Consider the following 17,553-nt stretch of genomic DNA (forward strand, 5'->3'; position numbering starts at 1 on the left):
CACTAGTGAGATGCATGGGTTATATCCATGCCATCCATTCATTTTTTTTCATATCATTTTAGTATAAACCTAAAAATGGAGCAGATCTAAAGCTCAAGTGGACCACACCAAAGGAAGCAGTGGGAGTAATCACACCACCATAGAATCCACTGTTTCGTGTTGTGTGGTTACTCCCACTGCTTCCTTTGGTGTGGTCCACTTGAGCCTTGGATCTACCTCATTTTTGGGCTAATATCCTAAAATGATATGAGATCATGAATGGACGGCGTAGATGTAACACTTACATCATGGTCGGGCCCACAGAGTTTTCACTTCTATGAGGTGGAGCGAGATGAAATTCGCTCTTCCGCGAAGATTTCAAACAGCAGGTTCTGCGTATCAATACGCTTTTACCACAGTTTAAAACTTGTACAGCGAGGCAAACAGAACGACTACTTTCTGCTACTTAATAGTTAATAAAAATAAAAAACCATGCTTTTGCGGTAAAAAAAAATAAAATTGGAAATTAAAAAGCAAAGATAGAGAGGTTCGAGTGAGAAGGGCGATACTTACAAAGGGAAGGAAGAGGAATGAAGGAGAGCCTATCTCCTCTTCAACCCCAACATACGACCACACCCTTTGCCTCCTCTCGGGGATTTGGATTTGGATTCGGAACCGGTATAGGTATTAAAAATATGGAAATCTGGGATGTGTGCTATGTAGTGCCAATCCTCGCCTTTCTCCTTCTCGCATCGCTTCTCTAATTGGGGACAGCCATAGATTTGTAGAGTTTGGAGGTTTGTTAGGAGTTGCAACCCGGATGGCAAACACCCCAATTTATCACAACGGCTAATGTACAAATGTTGAAGCGATGAGAGGTTTCCTATCCACTCCGGCAGAGCCGTTAGACTTTTCAAACCCCCGATACTTAGCTCTTGCAGTGTTGTGACATGTTTTAGCCCTTCCGGCAAACATGTCAACTTATCACAGTCCCAGATTTCAAGAACTCGAAGGGACATTAGGTGTTGCATATCCTCTGGTAAAGAAGCCAGCTCCAGACATTTATTAATGTACAAGGATTGAAAGGCAGTGAGGTGTTGCAGGCTCCCCATCAAACTCGTTAGGCTTTTACAATACTGAATGCTAAGATCTATAAGAGAGCTCAAGCCTTGTAGCCTCAAGGACGTTAGACCATTGCACTCATAAATATTTAGATTCTGGAGAGAGGTGAGGTTTTGTAACTCCTCCGGCAATAATACCAGCTCATCACATTTATGAACAGACAGAGACACTAGAGCAGCAAGGTTTCCAAGCTCCCCCGACAGAGACTCAAGCTTTGGGCATCTCGAAATTTTTAGGATCAAGAGACGGGTTTGATTTGGGAACAACCCACCCGACAACGACCTTAGCGCCTTGAAATCATTAATACTCAAGTAGGAAAGCGAGGTTAGGTTTGCCACTGAACCTAACAACATCTCGTTACTATCATTCAACGTCAATATTTTAAGAGACTGAAGGCATGGAAGTGTTGTTAACTTTGGGCATCTGACGACAGATAGTTGATTAAGGCAGGGGAGTACTTCTCTTCCGTTGAATCCTGACCACTCCTCTAAATTAGGCATATCTTTCAAGGTGAGTTCTTTCAGTGACGGGAATCCCTCTGCAACATTGTCACCATAGAAATGGTTGCCAATAGATTTCACAGCATCCATCAACTGTATCACAAGAACCTTAAGCAATGGTAATTGGCCAAGTTGGGGGAGCTGTTCGCATCTTCTGCAATGGCTCAGTGAGATTTCAACCAGATTTGAAAGCAATGAAGAAGTCATCCAATGTGGAAATCTGACACCCACGTACCCTTTGACCTCCAACCTTTCGAGATTCGGATGTGGTCGGAGACCTTCAAGGGTTTCCTCCACGTTTCCTGCCAACTTAAGATCAATATCCTGACCCCATGAACCCCATTTAAAGCATAACTTATGAAGGTTTGGCTTCTCCTTCAAGTTTGCTTCCTGTGCATCTGCTCTACACATCACGTTCTCGAGGTTTCGAATAATCAAGCTTCCTCGAAGGTTTAGGTCTTGCAGCTCTTTTATACCACATCCTCTATCTTGACCGATGATGAATATTGGCAAGGTCTGAAGGAACTTTAATTCTCCCATATTTGCTGGCATATGGGTCAATTTATCATTATACCAATCTATTTCAAGATGTCTTAAGCTAGTCATTTTGCTCATGTCCCTGGGTAACTCTGCAATATAATTACAGTGCAAGAGTTTCAAGGTTTGCAGATGGTGAAGGGTGCTGATTGATTCAGGAAGGGATTTTATATTAGTATAAGACAGGTCGAGGTATCTTAAGTGTTTCAGCTTGCCGATTGAAACCAACAACTCCTGAGTAACGTTGGCTTCGCTTAAATCTAACACGCGTAAGCACGTAAAATGTACAAAATGATTACCAGGGATGCTGAAACTTCTTCCTTCAAGCAGAAGCAGTGTTCGCAAATGGTTTACTTTCTTTAAGGCCTTTGGGAATGTTTGGACCTTCCTGCTATACCCACAATCCAAGGACAAACGGCGAGATATGTTATGGATGCTCTCTGCATTCGCTACCTGTACAATCGAGCATTCGGTCCCTGCAACAAAGCTTGCAAGGTCATGCATGAGGTCATGCATCTTGCACCACACTATATTCCCGTCATCGTCTTTCTCAACATCTTGAAAGAAGAACCGCCGTAATAGATTATTGAAATACTCTCCACCGATGTTTTCCATGTGGTTACTTCTGACTGATGATTGAATGAAACCTTCGGCCATCCAAAGTTGGATAAGTTTATCCTTCTTGATTCTATAATCTTTTGGAAATATTGAACAGTATGCAAAGCATTGCTTCAAATGAGATGGCAGATGATAATAACTCAACCTTAGAGCAGGTAAAATGGGATTCTTTTCTAATTGTATATTCCAAATTTCACTTTCTTTGACAAACAACCACTGGCTTTCCTCTGTTTGAAGGTACATCAAGCTTCCGAGTGCTTTCGCTGCCAAAGGAACACCCCCGCACTTCTTCACAATTTCTTTTCCAAGCATTACTAGGTTTGGATGTTCTTGTCTTCCATGCCCAAATGCCCGTTGCCTGAACAGAGACCAACAATCATCATCTGATAATATTGGCAAATGGTGTGAAGGGAGAGTGCCCATGATTAAAGCAACATTTTCAATACGGGTAGTAACTATGATTTTACTACCCCTGGCACCTCTGAGAGATTTTTTCAGTGAATTCCACTTCTCAGGATTTTCTTCCCACACATCATCCAACACGAGTAAAAACTTCTTCCCACTTAGCTTTTGTTGGAGGCCATGCTGCAGTGAATCCATGCCTTCGAGATCACATTTGCTACCATTTGCTGATTCAATGATTAATTTTAATACCCTCATAACATCGAAATTGTCTGACACACAAACCCACATCCTTAGCTCGAAATGCTTGGTTACCCTATCATCATTGTAAGTGAATTGAGCAAGTGTGGTCTTCCCAAGGCCCCCCATACCGACTATGGGGATGATTGAGACATCTTCTTGAGTACCAACATGAATCAACGACTCTACAATTTTCTTCTTATCTTCATCTCTGCCAAAAACTTCCGACTCAATCAAAGAGTCTGTTTGCAGTCTCTCTTCAGTATTGACCGGCGGATCTACAGCTCCATCTCTCAAATGGAACTTCCTCTCCTCTGCAATTGCACATAATCTCTCCCCAATCTCCTTTATCCTCCTCCCCATCTTCAGGTAAAATACAAGTGAGTTCGGAAGAGAAAAGAAGTTGCGCACCCTATTCATCATAGCAGGCCCTGTCCTCACTTTCTGCCGAAAAGCTTCAGTTAAGAACTCATCTATCAAGTCATCTGCATCATAGGCCACACCCTTAAGCTTCATTAGCCAATTCTTCAGCGCCTGGCTCTTCACTTGCTGCTCCTCTGCATCTTGAAGTACATCATTGATCGTCGACAATGTGTTCTCCAGCTTCCCCAACTCTTTCTTGACACCCTGTGCTGTTTCAAACTGTTGCAGAAGTAGAGAATTCAAGTTCCCCATCATTGTCTTAACAAGAGCGGAGAGAAATACTTCTGCCATCTTTTCTTGGTACTGTGAAAATGTCAAAGAACTGAAAATGATGATAAATGTGGAATGGAAAATAATCAAACTGTGGGCCTATATGCTATTTTCCATCGAATGGGAGAAAAAGGAATAAAAATGGAAACATAAAGAAAGTCAATGGAAAGCACCAAGATGCCAATGCTGTTGCATTAATAACATCAATGTGATTAGCCAATTTCCTTGCGAATGCAGGATACTTTTCATTGCTCATATTTCAATAGGAAAGTAAGCTCTTGGGCTAGAATACCTCAAATTGTGTTCACTGCAATCAACACCGTAGATATGTATGGTGACCGTGATTGTAACTGGTCACTTGATGGGACCCATTTGTTTTTTCTTTTTTTTTTTTTTTTTTTTTTTTTGCTATGGGTTTTAGTGATGGGATACAAATCGAGGTACCACTAGATGGACTGAGGATTACCACATAATGTCAGGTGCCAGAACAGGGAGAATACAACATTTCCACTAGATTCATTGCTTAAATACAAAGGTTTAAAATACACCTGTATAAAAGGAACAAATGATCTCTTTGGGCAGGGAATCATCCGGCACAATCAGGACCAATTCAGGTGGGCCCGTATCTAAAAATCTATTCATGCCGAGCAGCTAATGACCTTGCAAGTGACGAAGGAATTCCATGTTTGATTCAAAGAAATCCTTCTCAGAAGAAGAGATTGGTTATGAGAAGAGATTGGTCAACCTTGACATAGATTTTAGAGATTTTTGCATTAGGCCACCTCCCTTTTGGGCATACGCCCAAAATGGCCCAATTTTGGACTCTTTCTAAAAAAACAGCTGCCTTTTCCATATATGACTTTTGACTAACAGAACGCTGTCTGTCCAAATAGAAAATCGGATCCATGCGGTCCACACGGATGAAACAACACTAGCCCACCATTGAAACATTCATGGCCCACCATGATATTTTTGAGAAATTCATCCCAACCCCATTTTCTTTAGCTCATTAAACTCATGTGTCCCACCGTAATAGAAATCCATCCCATGCCCTAGTTTTTCCAACCTATTTTAGTTGGTGGGCCCAATATGATGAAGATCCAAAATTAAAATGGGCTACATGGCTTGAAACAGTGGTATTGAACACCCAATGTTATAATGGAGGAGTTCCAAAAACTCGTGTAGCGCACCATCATGTTTTTGAGAAATCCAACCTATTCACTATTTTTGTTAGCTCATTTTAGAGGGTGGGCCCAAATATGAGGCAATCCAACTCTCAAGTAGACTGCATGACTCAAAATGATGGTATTTAACACCTATTTAGAGGAGCTCCAAAAACTCAAGTGGCCAGCCTAATGTTTTTAAGAAATCTAGCTAGCCCCTCTACCAATTTTGCTAGCTCATAAAAGGGTGGGCCCAAATATGAGGTTGATCCAACACTCAATTGCCACATGGCTTTAAACAATGGTATTGGACTCCCACTGTTGAAACTACACTAGTGCACCTTTGAAACATAAATGCCTCACACTGATGGGATGCAGATTGGGTACTACCCCGACCAGGACCTAGTTAGAGACAGATGGTCCTGACAGAGGCTCTATAAGGCCCACCGCGATATATGTGTTTTATGTACTCTTTCCATCCATTTTGACCGATCATTTTAGAGTATGAGCGCAAAAAGGAGGCAGTTCGAAGGCTCAAGTGAACCACACTACATGAAGCAATGGGGATTCAACACCTGTTGTTGAAAACTTGTTGGGGACTGCAAAAGTTTTGTATCAAACTAATATTTATGTTTTCCCTTTGTCTAGATCTATGTGACCTTATGAATATGTTGGATGGCAAATAAACATCACAGTAGGCATCATTGTCACCATTACTTCCTGTAGTGTAGTCCACTTGAGCATTTGATTTGCATCCTTTTTGGGATCTTGCCCTAAAATGATCCGGCAAAATGGATTGACCACATGGATAACCCATACTTCAAGGTGGGCTCCATAGAGCTGCCAAGAGGACAGTCCATCTCCAGCTAGGTCCAGTGGCGTCGCACCCAATCTGGGTTCACTTTGATGTTTTGAGAAATACACCTTCTTGGCCATTTTTGTCTGCTCGTTTTAGGTGGTGGGCCCAGTTATGAGGCCCAATAATCTTTTGAAATATCCATCCCGCCTATCATTTCTCCACATGATTTCCGGAGGTGGGAATGACATTATGGCCGGTATGGATGTCATATAAACACATGGTGGGCCCTGGGAAAATTTCAATTGTGGCCATTCTATCTCCACTGTTTCCTTCAATGTAGCCCACCAAAGATTTGGATCTGCTTCATTTTTTGGCCTACCCACTAACATGAGTTTATGAGCCGGTAAAACAGATAAATGGAGTGGATATCTCAAAAACATCATGATGGGTCCTAGGTAGGTTTCAACGGTGGGCCTCATGATACAGAAAGGTTTAACACTAGCCATTGTCCTCCCTATTATTTCATCCTATGTGGCTCACTGAGTTTTGGATTTGCCTCATTTTTGGGCCACTCCTTATTATAAGCCGAAAAAACAGATGGATGGGGGTGGATATCTCAAAAACATCATGATGGGTCCTAGGTAGGTTTCAACGGTGGGCCTTATTATCCCCACTTTTTCCATTAGTGTGGTTGACTTTAGCTTTGGATCAGCCTTATTTTTGGGCTCATGCCCTAAAATGAGCTGGTAAAAAAGTTGGACTGTATGGTTAAAACACATATATCATATGGCCCATAGATTTGTGGCACAGTACTACGTAATCCAGTTAACATTCAATGCATGATGCATGCATTAATAATGCGTTTCAATTGAATGGAAGCCCTTGAAACGCTCAGGGCCACCATGATGTTTAAGACAATTTCATCCTATTCTGCCTTGTGATTTTAGGGGGTGGGCCAAAAAATGAGGCAGATCCAAAACTGAAGTATGCCACAAGGCAGGAAGATGCGGACACTGACTGTTCAATCATTTGTGGAGCCCACTGTGGGGCCATAGAAGTTTTGGATCATGATAGTGTTTTTGCGTTTTCCGTTCATCCCCATGGGAATGATCTTATGACTATTTTGGATGGCATATCCCTTGGAAGGTTACGACGGTACATATTTTCCTCTTTACTATTGCCTGCATGTGGCCAACTTGAGTTTTGGATTCCCATCATTTTTAGGCTCGCAAACTAAAACGATACGGTGAAATTGATGGGTGGTACTGTTGATTTCTTAAAAACAGTGGGCCTCACCTAGATCGCGAATGTCAGGTATGGCCTCACTAATGAGACTAGTGTGCACTGTTCAAAATGCTTTTAAACGGGAGTAATGGTCGTCGATGACAGAGATTAACAGTGAAAACAGTAGATGGTTCTATAAAATATACATTAAAAATAGGAGGGTTTTCTTCTGCAGCACAAAAGATGGAGACCAATAGAAAAAATCCCTAGAGTTTTAAGATATATATATATATATATATATATATATATATATATATATATATATATAGATATATATATATATATATATATATATATATATAAAAGTACATTCCTAATGCACATGGACTGAAAGAAGCCCAAGGAGAAATCAACAAAAATTTAGCATAATTGGACTGTGGTCAATAGGTTGAAATTTCACCTGAAACTCCAGATTGCTTGCTGGCTGATTTCTCTCGGTTTAGAAAGGCCGAAATACTGTTCTAGATTGCTTGATGGCTGATTTCTGCCGGTTTGGACAGATCGACAGATCTGGTCGACTAGTCCAAACCCAGTTCAACAAATCGACAGATCGGGTTCTAGTTTAAATCTCTGGACAATTTTTTATTGTTTCGACTTGTCGAGTCGATAGGTCGACAAGCAGCAGAAATTTGCATATTTTTCTGAAATTATTTCCTTATTTGATTATGACTCCTTTATTACAATTTTAGGATTTGTTTAAGGTTATTTAACGGTGTTAAATTCATTATATATATATATATATATATATATATATATATATATATATATATATATATATATATATATATATATATATATATATATATATATATGGAAATGGTTTTATACAGTTGAGCTCATTAGAACTTCCCATGAGGTCGATCTGTGGGCCCCACCATGATGCAGATCGTACATCAACACCATGCATTTGATGGGTCCCCTTTAAATTATGGGATATCCCAAAAATCAGCCGTATATGGAACTCAGGTGGGCCATACCATCTAAAATCATATGAGACATGCCTAAAACATATAAAATCACTTGGTGGGGCCCACATAAAATTTTTATGCCTATGAAACTTGGTTTGACCCCTCATCCAAGTGGGACACACATAATGGATGGGCTGGATTTGTGAACCAGATCTCGGTGGACCCAACAAATGATTATGAATGTTTTAATGGGAGGGTAACCCCTCTCAACTTTTGTATGAGGTGTGGCCCACCCAAGTCATGGATTGACTTGATTTTTAAGCTCATGGCCCACCATGGGATGATGCATCTGACTGATGGGGTAGATGTTCGACACGCATCACGGTGGGACCCACATAGCTCGACCTCTTGGGAAGTTTTACCGCATATAAGCATTTCCATATAGCATAGAAGCATTTCCACACACACACACACACACACACACACACACATATATCAATTAAAACTTCTTAGAGATTCTATTTCTTCTCATGGATTCAGAGCGCCTTATGGATTCAAGGTATTCACCAATCAAGGAAGATGGTGATTAACCTCATCAAGTCCTCCCTTATATCAAGACCCTACCCTTATACTTATCTATTGTTTGACAAGGCTAACGTGGCTCGTGGATGGATTCTCTAAACTGTGAATCTCACAAACCCTACGGTTGATGGGCCACTATATAATATGACATCAATTGGATGATCCTATCCTTCCAATTAACATCCTTCAAACAAAAGGGTACTCATAAAAGCAGCTTAAAGTCCACATTCAATGGAGAATACAAGAGAATGTAGGTACTTAGATTCTCCCATGAGTTTGATTTTTAGAGCGAGTTGATGGGGTGTTCTTGATCATCTGACCATGCAACCAAGTTGGCTGCATCCATGAATGGAGTGAGCAAAAGGCTGCTAGCCATCAATTGTCACTAAGATATTTAGTACTTCAATTTGCATCTCCATTTCCCTCTTTTAATGGACGGATTAGATTTTGTGCCATGACAGTATATGCCTACATGTGGCATAACAAAGCTCTTTTAAAAGAACCAAGTGTAGCCATCAAGATCAATACTTCTATTTGTGACACAGGGAGGGATGTGATGAGGTCGATCACCATCTTCCTTAGGGGATGTCTACTCTGAATCCACAAAGCTCTTTGGACTCCTCACAGAGCTTCCTCAAATTCACAAGGGATAAATGTATAAATAATTTCTAATAATTTTGAAATAAATTGATTAATAATTAAAATGAAATTACAACCTTTTAAATAATAAGCTCAAACCTAAGACATAGTTTTAGATCAGACTCCAATTCAAGCACCCAAAAAGTGTGATTTACTATAAATAATAAACTAACTATTTATAGACAATCTCCATTCCTATTAGACTTCATGTTTTTGGCTAAAAATAGTAAGTGTTCAATTTGGCACAACCATTTTATTCCCCCAACTTTTCTATGCCCTTTTCATGTTGGCAATGGCTACAACTTAAAGGATCATAAGTTATACTCTAACTAAAACTTATTATTTATAGAAAAAACAGAAATAAAAGGGACTTTTGACCGTTGATTTGATGAAATCTCACAAATATGGTGTGGTAAACCCGGCACAATAGGTTGGTTGGCTAAAGTAGATTCTCCTACCCAAAATCATAAATGATATGTCAAAAAACTAATCCCGGTTTGTGAGATACGACTGTTTTAAGGTTCCGACGGTCCGGATCACTTTCGCCTACGATCGGGCCTTCTTTGGTCCATCTTTTCCATGACAGTATCTGCAACTCACTCTAAATCAATTTGCTAAGACCATATTTGGATTTACGATTGATATTAATTAAAATAATTTAAGATTAAATAAAGACTAGTGAACGGTCACAATCATTTTCACAATTAGAGGGATTAGAGGAATTTGTACCAAATGACCCTAATGCCCTCTATTGTGTACCAGGACACTAGACAAGAATTGGACCATCATGGTTCATGTATGACATTTAAATCGCCCAGAGGATGCTCCACTAAAAGAAATGGACACCTGAAAGATTAGGCTAATCTAATCATTAAATGGGCCACAACATAAGCTTCCAAATTTGAATGGTGGCCCACTTGTTGGTTGGATTGGCATTATTTATGAGACATCTCATTTACATAGTGGAGTGAAGCAGTGTTGGTAGCAAAAACTCAGTACTTTTAAGGATCAACTTTTCAGGAACAGAGATAAGAACATATTTCTAACAATAATCTAAAGATAGATGGTTTAGATCTTACCTTGGCAGGATCACGATTGCAAAAACAGATTTTTACGCGAAAGAGTTTGATGCCAATCTGATACTCTAAACCAAGAAATATCTTACTGAACTATTTCACTTAAAAGGAGCCAAGAGAACAATGTCAAATAATGTATTAGGGGCAGAGAGTGAAAAAACCATTCACACAAGTGGACCACAACCCCCTTGTGATAATGGAGAAGAGGAAGAGGGAAGAAGATGAAAATGGAGGAAGAATTCTCTCCACATAGGTGGTAATGCCCCAAGGGCTGAAAGTTGGTGATAATGTGGAATGGAAAATTATGAAACTGTGGCTTATATGCTATTTTCCATATCAAGTGGGAGAAAAAAAGAGTTAAAAGATAAAGTATAAAGAAAGTGTTGTTGATGTCTCAAATCTTTTCAGCAACAGGGTCTGTCGATGCTATTGACAACTGCTCGATGCCATCATAAAAATCCAAAATTTTCCATGTTGGTTGCTGGACACTTTGGGTGTCTTGTTCGATGCCATTGAGTGAGGTTCAATGCCATCGAAGGTTGTTCGATGACATCGAAGCTCCATCAAAGTGACATCGAGAAAATCCATGTTTAGTCGCTCGATGTTTAAATGTTTAGTTCGATGACATCAAAGATGGTCAATGACATTGAAGGTTGTTTAATGTCATCGAAGTGCCATCAAACTATCGCGCAGAGTTACGAAAAATTGCGTACGTGCGGTATTTGTGTTCTATTTCGATTGTGATTCACCTAGAGGCTATATATATGGGTGTAATCAAGAATAGTAGGTATTCTAAGGCTTTCTAATTCATTGCTAGGGTTTCAAGGGCTTGTAAGGGGAGATTCCATGCTTGTTCGAATCGGGTACTCTCTCTCTCTCTCTCTCTCTCTCTTATAGGTTCTAAAGACAGATAACTATCAGGAATTTACTTCAGGAGAATTTAATCAATACTGTAAAAATGATGGGATTGTAAGGCACAACACAATGCACCACACATCAGAGTAGAATGGTGTAACTAAGCAGATGAATTAGACTCTCTTAGAGAGGGCTCGATGCATGATTAGTAAGCTGGGTTGGGCAATGAATTGTAGACTCAAGCCATTAATACAACTTGTTACTTGGTGAATTGGTCCCCTTTTATGACCATTGATAGCAAAATTTCAGAGGAAGTGTGGAGTGATTAGTAGGTAGACTACTCTGGATTGCGTGTGTTTGGTTGTGAAGTTTACTCTCATGTATCATCAGTTGAGAGAAATAAGCTAAACAAAAGAGTTAAAAGGTACATCTTTATTGGTTATGATGGTGGTGTGAAATGGTACATGGTATATGACCATGTCACAAGGAAAATCATCATTAGCCATGATGTCAAATTCAATAAAAGATCATTGTTCCGAAAGGATGAGTACGATGAATCAAAAAATTTAGTTGCGTTCAGGTAGACACAGATTACACTCAAGTTGATACTGATATGCAGACAGAGGTATATGAGCAGGTGTGATAGCCAAATGTGAAAACGGGATCGCAGGTTACCAACGAGATATAAAGATAATTCTCATATCGCATACATCCTCATTACAGATGAGGGGAATCCGTTTACTCTTTATGAGACTCTTTATGAGTGGATGCCGAAAAGTGGAAAGCTACGATGGATGATGAGATGAACTCCTTATACAAGAACGAAACGTGGGAGCTGATGGAGCTTCCCATTGGATGAATAGTGATCGAGTACAAGTGAATCTTTAAGAAGAAACATGATAGATATAAGGCAAGGTTGGTCGCAAAGGGATACACTTGGAGAGAAGTCGTCGACTTTATTGAGATATTCACACTGGTTGTGAAACAAGTATCTATTATATTTATGTTGGCCGTAGTTGCCCAATACGATCTCAAGTTAAAATAGATGGATGTGAAGTCTGCCTTCCTACATGGGGAATTGGAAGAAAAGATCTACATGAGCAACCAGAAGGCTTCAAAATAAAAGGGGCAGAGAACAAGGTTTGCAGGTTGAAGAGGTCGTTGTACGGTCTGAAACAGTCGCCTAGGCAATGGTATAAAAAGTTGGATTCTTTCATGGTGAGTTAGAGGTTTATCAGGAGTGAATATGATCAATGTGTCTATTACAAGACACTAAGTGATGAGAATTCATTATCCTGGTATTTTATATTGATCACATGTTGATCGCCAGTCGTAGCATGTCTGAGATTGATTTATTAAAGACTCAACTAGTAAGGACATTCAAGATTAAAGATTTGGGGGCTATAAAGAGGTTTTTGACATTGATATATACAGAGACGAGAAAAGGAGCAGACTTTGGTTATCTTAGAAAGAATACCTTGAGAAGATATTGGTGAAGTATGGGATGGGGCAAAGCCGGTTACTTTCCTCACACAGTTCATTTTAAGCTTTCTTCTGAACAGTGTCCTAAAACCAATGAAGAAAAGCAAGAGATGTCTCATGTGCCTTGTTCGAATACAGTTGGCAGTTTGATGTATGTCATAGTCTGTACTAGACCGGATATTTCACATGCGGTTGGTGTTGTTAACAGATACATGTCTAACCCCAGAAAGTAACACTGGGAGGTAGTAAAATGACTACTTTGATATATTTGAGGTACGCAAGATTACGTCTTATCTTTTAAGAAATCATGGGCAAGTTAGTAGGGTATATGGATTCTGACTGCGCGGGTAGTGTGGATAGTAGAAACTCGACTTCTAATTACTCATTTGTGCTATCGGGTGGAGTAATTAGTTGGATGTCGAAACTTTAGTCTATGGTGGTTCTTTCCACGGCCGAAGTTGAATATATGGTAGTGATGGAAGCATTCAAGGAAGGTGTTTAGTTGAGGAGGATGATAAATCAGTTGGAGCCTCAACAGGAGCCCATGCCGGTTAATTGTGACAGCAAAAGAGCTATCAATTTGGCTAAAAAAATTGTTTATCACTCACCTACTAAACACATTAATGTTCGTCACCATTTTCTCCAATAGGTGCTTAAGGAATGAAGCATGACTCCGGAGAAGATTCACACGAGCGTGAATTCGGTATACATGATCACTAAGGTGGTTCCCTCAGAGAAGTTCAAGTTCTGTGCAACTTCTCTGGGCTTATCGAAAACATAAAAAAGGAAGATGGAGGATGCATGAGAAGAAATGGTAGAGCTATGATGCAAGACGAAATTAGAGATGAGGACAAGAAGCTATGAAGAGTGAAGATTGAAGACATGGCGGAGATTGTTGTTGATGTCTCAAATCTTTTCAGCAACAGGGTTTGTTGATGCCATCGACTGAACATTCGATGCCATCGATTGCCGCTCGATGCCATCGTAAAAATCCAAAAATTATCATGTTGGTTGTTGGACACTTTGGGTGTCCTATTTAATGTCATCGAAGCCCCATCGAAGTGACATTAGGAAAATCTATGTTTAGTAGCTGGAACGTTTTGATGTTTAGTTTGATGACATCGAAGATGGTCGATGACATTGAAGGCTATTCCATGCAATCGAAGTGTCATCGAACTATCATACAGAGTTATATAGAATTGTGTAAATACAGGATTTGTTTCCTATTTTGATTGTGATTCACCTATGGACTATATATATGGGTGTAATTGGGAATAGGGGGTATTATAAGACTTTCTAATTCATTCCTAGGCTTTGAAGGGCTTGTAAGGGGAGATTCGAGGCTGGTTCAAATCGGATATTCTCTTTATCTCTTGTAATATCTAGTTTCATAGTGCATTACTATCGCTTTGTACCATGATTTTTTTTCCTGTAAGGGTTTTTCCACGTTAAATTCAGTTTGTTTGTGATTGGGCTTATTTGTTGCGATTGGAATAATTTGCTCGACTCATCTCTATTTTCTTCCGCGGTTCCCCAATAGAAAGCACATGGAAAATGCCAAGAGCCGGCAGTGCAAATGCTTTTATGGTGGGCCACATTTCCTTGAAAATGCATTGACTGACCTCAAAGATGCATTAAATTGTGTTAATCCAATCTCCACCATGGACATGCATGGCGATGATATTAGTTGTAATCGGTCACTTGATGGGACCCATCTGGTTAGGTTTTTGTGCCATGGGTTTGGTGATGGGACACAACTTGACAGACCACCATAGACATGTATGCTTCATCTCATGTACCCTGTCGTGGATGGACTACAATCCAAAATCGTAAATGATCAAAAGATCCCAGAATCCAACTTGCAGCATCTCTTCAACATAATCGGGTAATCATCTTGAACTCAAAGGATCAAAAGTTATAATCCAACAAAAACTTACTATTTATCGTAAAAACAAAAATAAAAGGGACTTTTGACCGTCGATCTGATGGAATCTCGTAAATCCACAGTGAGCAACCCGGCGTAGCAGGTTGGTTGGCTAAATAGCTTCTCCTACCCCAAAATCATATATGATATGTCGAAAAACTCATTTTGGTTTGCCATATATGACTGTTTCAAGGTTCTGATGTTTTGAGTCATTTCCGCCTCCAATCGGGCCTTCTCTGATCCATCTTTGTCTTGAAAGTGTCTGCGACCCCGCTCTACATCACCTCATGCCCTAAAATGAGTTGATAAAATGGATGAACTGAGTGCATAAAACACATACATCACATGGGCCTCACAGATTCATATAACAGTGCTGCTTAGTAATCCCGTTAACATTCATGCATGGATGTATGCATTAATAATGAATGGACATAGATGATTGTCCTTGAAACACTCAGGCCCACCACGGTGTTTCTAACTGTTGATAGATGTCTTAAATTTATAATTCAATAGTCCGTCGATGACATGTTGACATCAAGCATGCTTCAATGTCATTGAGTATTTCTGAATTTTCCCTAGTTGCTCGCTAGACTAACTAGGTGATTTTTTATGCCATCGAAGAGTGTTTAATGACATTGAAGGAACAATTCGATGCCATAGAAGATGGCTTGATACAATCGAAGAAAATCAAATTTCCATGTTTTGTCGTTGGAACGTTTTGGTATTATTTTAATGACATCAAAGAGTGTTCGATATCATCAAGCAGTTTCGTGCAGATTCGTGAATTTGCAGGATCTATTTCCAAATCCATTTGTGATTCTTCCAAAGGCTATATATTTGGGTGTAATCAGGATTATGAGGTATCTAAGGCTTTCTAATTCATTCCTAGGGTTTCAAGGGCTTGTAAGGGAGATCCGAGGCATGTTCGAATTAGGTATTCTTTCTATCTTTTGTAATTTTCTGCTTTCATAGTGATATCTGTCGCTTTGTGCCATGGTTTTTTCCCGCAATGGTTTTTCCACGTTAAATTTGGAGTATTTGCATTGTGCATTCTTGGTGCTATTGGATTACTCTACCTGATTCATCCTTGTGTGCTTCCGCGGTCCCCCAACAAATGGTATCAGAGATATCATTGGGGTGCAGGTTTAAATCTGGAAGTGAGTATCAATGGATGCCAATCCTAAGTTTGATGTTGAGAAGTACTCCGGAAAAAATAATTTTGAATTATGAAAGGTCAAGATGACTAGCTTATTGATTCAGCAAGGATTAAATGAGGTCCTTGAGAAGTGACCAAAATCTATGGATGATAACGAATGGAAGAAACTGGATAAGAAAGTGAAATCCTTAATCCAATTGTTCTTAACGGATGAGGTTCTCCATAATGTCTTGAGGGAGAAAACTACAACAAATTTGTGGGAGAAATTAGAGGACATCTATGTGAAGAAGTCCTTTGAAAATTGCCTACACTTGAAGTTGCAATTGTTCAACTTTAAGATGACAGAGGGAGGAGATGTTTAAGCCCACATTAGCAATTTTAATAAGATGATCTGTAAATTGCTGGATGTGGAGGTAGTGGTCGATGAAGAAGATCAAGCATGTATCTTGTTGAATTCACTCCCTGCTTCGTATGAGTCTTTTAAAGACACCTTATGCACCAATAACACAACCCTTAGTGTTGATACCGTTATCTTAGCCCTTTAGGGGAAAGGTAATGAGAAAGAAAAACGGTAGCATGGGGGCATCTACTGAAGTATTGTTTACGAGGGCTTGAAATTATAATCATGTTGAGGGTCGAATATTGCATATCGGACCCCATTTATTACTTTTTACGTACACGATAATGCCTAATATTATAATTTAATCATGTTTTTGTTGCAGGATGTAATAAGGAGCTTTGATTGAAAAAGAGTATTAAAAGCATGGATTTAACGCTCCGAAGTCACCAGAGCAAGGAATGGACTCCAGGGGACCGAGATCGATGGATATACACGCCAGAGATCCGAGAAAATTGAGAAACTGAAGCTTAAGTGGCCTGAAAGTTAGTCAGAATGCAAGATCACAGGGTTTCCACTATCCACTCGGCTCGAAACTTCATACATGGCCTGAGGACCATAAATTAACCGTACACGTCAAATTTCAGCCATTAGATCCTCGTGGAAGTGGCCCAACAGAGAGATCAGAGGACAATAACCATTAAGAAAGCATCTTGGACATCCTTGAGAGATCTGGACCCAAACTGAACTGATGGAAAGAGCACGAAAAACGGTGGATATTTGCCAAATTTCACTTCTTTTGGATGGTGCAGTAGGGAGGAACGAACGACGGACGTTTCTAGAAGGCAGAGTGGCAATTCTGTAAATATAACGAAATCCATATGCATGCATGCACGTAAGCTAGAGATTTGCTTCAACGTTCGGTATCGACTCATCACAGGTTGATTGTGTGGCCCACCTAGAGTTTGGATCTACTTCATACTTTGACCCATAGGTTTATACTTTATTAAGAAAATGATGAGGAGAGTAGATCTTCGAAAATGCCATCAGAAGTGGGCTCGACCTATTTTTTGCAAACCATCCAAATAGAGCCATGCAAAACGTCCAGTGACGGACGTTCTATCCACTGAGTTTTTACAGTGGGCCCCACCCATCAATCTGATCACTGATCCAGACCATTCATGTGACTCACGTGGTTCATCTTTCCCAAGCCTAGGTGACGAAATAAGATGCGACAGCAAGGATGAGTTTCTATCT

General features: G+C 39.9%; 1 protein-coding gene across 1 annotated transcript; it reads right to left on the reverse strand.

The window, feature by feature from the left end:
- Positions 1 to 581: 581 nt before the first annotated feature.
- Positions 582 to 10,628, reverse strand: LOC131226868 (putative disease resistance protein RGA4). The gene is made up of 2 exons (XM_058222580.1): positions 10,546 to 10,628; positions 582 to 4,124 (listed from the first exon to the last, which is right to left on the reverse strand). The coding sequence occupies exon 2, from the start codon at positions 4,110 to 4,112 to the stop codon at positions 582 to 584; it is 3,531 nt and encodes a 1,176-aa protein (XP_058078563.1). The 5' UTR covers positions 4,113 to 4,124; positions 10,546 to 10,628.
- Between the last annotated feature and the right edge of the window lie 6,925 nt (positions 10,629 to 17,553).

Source organism: Magnolia sinica, chromosome 15 (assembly GCF_029962835.1).
Source record: "Magnolia sinica isolate HGM2019 chromosome 15, MsV1, whole genome shotgun sequence".
Taxonomy (NCBI): domain Eukaryota; kingdom Viridiplantae; phylum Streptophyta; class Magnoliopsida; order Magnoliales; family Magnoliaceae; genus Magnolia; species Magnolia sinica.

Bases quoted from the DNA above. Each gene is read 5' to 3' on its own strand.
- LOC131226868 (XM_058222580.1), bottom strand. From the start codon at position 4,112: ATGGCAGAAGTATTTCTCTCCGCTCTTGTTAAGACAATGATGGGGAAC.